Raw genomic sequence first — 5,849 nt, forward strand, 5'->3', positions numbered from 1 at the left:
GGGCGCTGGAGGGGAGCGAGGCCTGCCAGGCCGTCCCCCGGGCTTCACTGCCCGCCCACCCGGTCTGAGAGGGCATGCGGAGGTAGCCCACGCCGGCAGCCAGCAAACCAGCCAGCGGTACCTCCCCTGCCCGCCGCTCTTCGCCCCAGCCTCGGTGGTCGCTGCGGAGCTGGCTTCAGGCGGCCCCAAGATGTTCAGCTGGCTGGGCACCGACGACCGCCGGAGGAAGGACCCTGAGGTGTTTCAGACGGTCAGCGAGGGTCTGAAAAAGCTCTACAAAACCAAACTGCTCCCCCTGGAAGAGCACTACAAGTTCCACGAGTTCCACTCGCCGGCTCTGGAGGATGCCGACTTCGACAACAAGCCCATGGTGCTCCTCGTGGGGCAGTACTCCACTGGGAAGACCACCTTCATCAGGTAAAAGCTGGCTGCCTGCCTACCTCTCTCCCTCCCTCCCGGGTGTGCTTGCACCCTTGGTGCCTGAGGGGCAGAAGGTGTCTCTGCTACTTGTGCTACACCTAGATCCCTCTTTTGTTCCCTCCTATATGTCCCCAGTGCTCATCAAGAGCTTCCTAGCTCTTGAAAGACTACCTGCACTCAAACACTAAGAGGGTTTCTTTGCAGGGACAAGGTGGTGTGAGATGTCCCATGAAACACCAACGTGGCAAAAAGTAGCCCAGGGCAGGGCTGGAGAGTGCAGGCAGAGCATTAGCACGGAGATGTGAGTCACTTGGGGCCCTCCTGTCTGTTCAAAGTGCAAAGGCTGTGGGAAGCCTTGGGCAGAGTATTCCTGTAACTGCTCGGGTCAGGGTAGCCCATCTGGCAGCCATTCTTTTCAACTTGATGTAGCTTTTCGGTGGTGGGGCAACCTATGGCCTAGGCAAACCTGAAAGTGGGTGCTGGGCTTTGTAATGGTCAGTTTCTTGCGCTTTTGTCATTCTCTGCACTGTGCCCAGAGGCAATGCTTGGAGCCTGGTTTGAGCAGCATGTGTGCTTGGGGGGGGGGGGGGGGGGAGGGGTGTGTGTGTGTACAAGAGACCTGCCCATTTTCAGGGTTCCAAAAGTAAGCCCTGTTTTAACTGTGACCTGCTCTGCTGAGGTGCTGGGAGCAGCAGGTTTGCTTATATCTGTAAAGGAAAGGCAGCTGCCAGCAGCAGGTTTGATGTGAAACTGCCAAAGAGAGGGTTAAACTTTTTCAGCCGGACTTGGTTGCAGGGTTCAACCACGCTGCTAGTTCAACTTGCAACAGCCTATCTCTTGGGATCATAGCTGAAGCTGTGCTGTCTGCATTTCCTATGTGATTCATAAGCTTAGCATTAAATTCCATCGTTTTTTGGTGTGGCTGTGTTGAAATCTGTGGAATTACCCCAGTGTAAATCTGGAAACAAGCCACAAGCAACCAGCCCTTTGTTCCACCAGTATTTCTTGGTGGAGGAGGGAGCTGTGGAGAGTAGAGAGAGGTGAATCAAATTGACTGTACCTCTTCAGTGACCTTGAAAAACACAGGGGTTTTTTTGGTATGTGCTGTAATATTCCTGCTACTTAATGCCCCAGCCAGGAGTCAAGAACAGAATGTGTTTCTACTACCTCATCATGGACCTGGCAAACAAAGTTTGAGTGAAGAGGCTTTTCTCTTGTGACCAGGTCAGGTAGATGGTGAAGGGGCATTTGGCATATGGTTGGAAAGGGAGTTACTCCTCTGAAAATTAGAGAGACTGGCTTGGGTAGCATAGCTGTCTGGTTCCACCCCAGATCTTTGTTCTGTGACTTGGTGCCAAACCTGTTTCAGAGGCTTTTTTCTGTCCTCTGGGTTACACCTCGGAGCAGAAATTTGGCTGAACATTAAGAGGCTGCTGGATATCCATTCCTAAGGTTGCTAGCCATGTAACTAGAGCATCTCTTCCTAATGCTTCTCTGGATTGCCAGCATTAGCTTTTCCCTGCAGTCTCACCTACCTGCTGTTGTTAGCAGAGGCTTCCTGCCTGCCTTTGGCCCTTTCCGTTCAGTCATGTAAGCATGTTCGAAGCAAAAGGAGAAGACCGAGTCTTCACTTGTGTGGGCTGGCAGCAACCCCTTTGCACTCCCATCAGCAGCCTGACCTAAGCTGCTCTATGACCACTGCAATTCATTCATGCCTGTGTCCTTATCTCCCAGCCTTCTCTGTGCACAGGGCTGGGATTAAGCCTACCCAGAGACTATAGTCAAGTAGAAGTGACCAGGACAAAATGGACCTGAGAAAGCTGCCCAGCAAGGTGGAGTGTTTTTTCTGTGTAAAATAGTGCACAAGGTGAAAGCTAACTCCGGGAGAACCCCAGGGCCTCTTGCAGTAGGAGGAGTGTGAGGGTCTGTTACTCCAGTATGTTCCCAACCAAAGGTAGGCAGAAAGTGCCAGAAAACTGAGTGTTGCTTGGGATGGGCTTCCAGTGTGAGCTTGCAGGTGCTGGTCATCAGAGAGCTGGGATAAGCACCAGATTAGCATCCAGAGTTTACTGTGGGAAGGCAAGTGGGAGCTAAAACTGAGAGCAGGGAGGAGTTAAAGGGGACTGGGGGAGGAAGTGGGAGGGGAAACAACCATTATGTCTTATGCATTACAGTGAAGCAAGAAACAGCCTCTGGACATCTCTTCCATAATCTTGTGAGGATGGGGGATAATTAGTGTTATCCCTACCCATTCCACTCTTACATTGCATTCTGCTTGTACTGCCATGCAATTTAGGGAGATTACTTAATGCCGCTAAACACTTATGTGGAATGAACTCAGTCCCAGTTTACTATTAAAAAAAAAATTAGAGGACCTTAGTCATCTATGTGGAGTGGGTTTATCTCTCAGACACCTTTCTTGGGGAATATGAGATGAAACAAGGAATAAATGCAAGGCTTTAAAGCACCTAAGCTGCAGTGTCTCGCAGTGCGGCTGCTCGCTTGTCAGGAGGCAATGGCAGAAAGAAGGCAGTCAAGGTCAGCAGTGAGAAGCATTCCTAGAGGCTGAGGCTGGGAGGAGGGAGGTGAGTTGTGTGGATCAAAGCCATTGAAGTGAGACCAGAGCACTGGCTTGTTTTTAGTGTAACCAGGCTGTTCTCTCTCCTGCTTTCAGGGACCCAGATAACTGAGCCTTACTTTGTTGTGTGAAAGATGTAGCCTTACTAACTGCAGTTTTTCCATTTCTGCTTCCTGCTGTATCCTCTCTTTTTGCTCATTCCCATTTCTCTCCTCAGCATACATTCAGCTGAGGCTTTTCTGCAGTACCAGTGTCTGAAAGGTGGTGATGGCAAGGGCAATGCAACACCTCTACCTGAGAATATTCAAGAGCCACAGCAAGATGCCACTGGAGCCTGCCTCTGCGACATTATTGCTTTTTATATTTCCTGTAAGAGGGTGGGAATGCACGACAGAACATTACTCTCCTAATTAACTTAGATTCTGTGGTCTTCTCTAAAAATAATCCTGGCTTCTGTCCAGCCATCCTGCTAATAAAATAAACAAGCCTGCCAGAGCCCTGCTAACTGTCAACATGGCTTGCTTTTCTGGTGTAGCCACCCCTTCCTTCTACAACTAATCATTTACATGTCCTGGCCTCTCCAGTCTGTTTGTCACAGGCTACACACAACTCTGGTGTGAGCTGCCTGTGTGGCCCTGAACCTTTCATCTCTGCCTGCACCAGGCAGTTGTCACCATTTCCTCCTGCTCTGCCCTTCTTCCCTTTCCCGTTCTGCATCACCTCTGCTGCCATACACAGCATCCTGCACAGCTCCTGCATGACTCATCAGGAGCGAATGTCCCCTTCCCCCACATCCTGCAGCACTCCTGCCCAAAGAGCCTGGCTGCTGTGGTGCTCCAAACCCACCTGGGAAAGGCTACCCTAAGCAAGGCTGGTGCTAATGCAGCTTTCCTGCCTTTGTCTCTCACCACCACCTTCACCAGGAGCAAGGACAGGCCTGAAATGGGGCAAACTGCTGATGTAGCCATGTAGCAGCTACAGATACTTCTGCAAAAAGCAGATTGGCCATTAAAAAAAAAGTTCACCTCTTGCCTGGCACTCTCTGCAGGCTTCTCCAGCTTGGCTGGAGGTCATTTCCTAGGCCCCTGGAGGTGTTCAGCAGCTCAAACTAAGGCATGCTGCACTGGTAGAGGAAGTTGCTTGCTGTTGGTGTTTTCAACAGCCATTTTTTGCTGCTCTATCCCAGAAATCCCCCAAACTATGACAATTACATGTACTCTGTATCTTTTTTCTGTTAGCAGAGGCAGCTGGCATCACTGCCTAGCAGAAGTGCCTTCCCCCCATCAGACAAGTGTCAATAAATTCTCTTGTATTTGTCCTGTGTATAATGATGTTCTTGTGTTGCAGACACTCTGCTGCGCAATGTACCCAAATTTCTCAGCGAAGCCTTACTTAAAATAGATGCTGTGATACTAGGCAGTGCAAGTCTTCATCTCTCTGATTTCATACCACTTGTTGCACATTAAGTAAAGTAACACTGGCTTGTAGCTACTTTTGTATGAGAGTGCTTTTGTTGGGTGGGGATTTTTTGGTTTGTGGTTTTTTTAAGTCTTATACAAAAATAAGAAGAAATGCTTTGAAATATTAGCTGAGTAGAGCTGTGATAAAATACTTTTGAGCAGCCTGGCTGGAGGAGTGTTGCTTAGACTTTCTCAGAAGCTTTGTCTATAAATGAGAAACAAAATCCCCAGGCTTTTTTTCTTTTCCTCCCAGTTGCTCAAAAGCTATCCCATTACATGTGCATCTCAACCCCATAAAAAACAAACAGGTTATTGTTATGGTAAGGCTGCAACCTGGCATTGGGAGTAAGAGGTGTTTCTCAAAAGCACTTCACTTGTTGCATTTGACAGTTATCACTACCTGTTTCTTTTCTTTCTAGTATTTGCAAGGGGAGGACCCAAAGATTTATTTCTATGGATTCAGTGAATGCCCATCTCTATGTGATTCTTAAATATATTATGTCACACCAAAAACAAAAGGAGCAAAGGACAGAGCAGTAGCAGAGGAAAGCTAATAGCAGTGACTAGCATGGCGGCCATGTCCACCAGGGGCTAACATTTTTTAATTGCCACCAAGGAGGCCTAAGCTTAGATGCCTGCGTCTGGCCAAGTGACTTCTAACCTAGCAAATAGTTGTTTCAGCGTAAAGAGCTTTCCAGGGAATGGAGCCAAGAACATTCATATGATAGTGTACAGAGCCCTTGGTGGGAGAAAAGTGGCTGCTCCACTTTTCTTACACCTCCAAGGTAGAGAGAGGTTACTGCAGCTGCCAGGAAAAGGTATATTGTGATCACCAGCCAGGGAGGTGGCACACAGCAGCATTAGCTGCAGTCTGCTTTTGTTAAGTAATGACCCACTTCTATAGGAACGTTTGAGGAACCTCTGCTTAGGCTTTAGGTAGATAGGACATATCCACCCTAGTATAGGAGGTAAGAAAGCAGTTCCCTTCTTGGAATCCTTCCTAGATTATTTCACCTTTTTGGGAACTGCTGAGGAGCTGCTGTTCCATCTCTGAGTTGCCCCCATTAAGAGAAGTCACTTCTGGTGATGTTCTGATGAGCACAGGACTTAAACATCATCACTTTGGCTGCAGCAAAAACAATTCCAGTAACAGTGTCTGTAATTTCCTTAGGAGCTGACCACCTCCCTTACTGGTATTTTATCATGGATTTCCTTGCATCTTTCATCCATTCTCTTCATTAATGTGTACCAAGCCAGAGAAACAGCTGTGATTTGCAGTATATCCTGGTGATGCCTTTGCTTGTTTTACCTCTACAGCCAGTGGATTTGGCCTTGCCTATTGGGAACTAAAGATTCATTTGCTGACATGGTGTCAATAAATAGCCCTGCTG

At 48.4% G+C, this 5,849-nt stretch overlaps 1 protein-coding gene across 1 annotated transcript in view; it reads left to right on the forward strand.

Annotated features, from left to right (window-relative positions):
* Positions 1 to 140: 140 nt before the first annotated feature.
* The window catches only part of LOC104543426 (EH domain-containing protein 3-like), a 7,376-nt gene continuing 1,667 nt past the window's right edge, over positions 141 to 5,849 (forward strand). Inside the window, exon 1 of the mRNA XM_010188034.1 lies at positions 141 to 417. Coding sequence (XP_010186336.1) covers positions 191 to 417 — 227 coding nt within the window. The 5' untranslated portion in view covers positions 141 to 190. The remainder of the gene's footprint in view (positions 418 to 5,849) is intronic.

This window comes from Mesitornis unicolor, unplaced genomic scaffold (genome assembly GCF_000695765.1).
Source record: "Mesitornis unicolor isolate BGI_N332 unplaced genomic scaffold, ASM69576v1 scaffold43757, whole genome shotgun sequence".
Classification (NCBI taxonomy): domain Eukaryota; kingdom Metazoa; phylum Chordata; class Aves; order Mesitornithiformes; family Mesitornithidae; genus Mesitornis; species Mesitornis unicolor.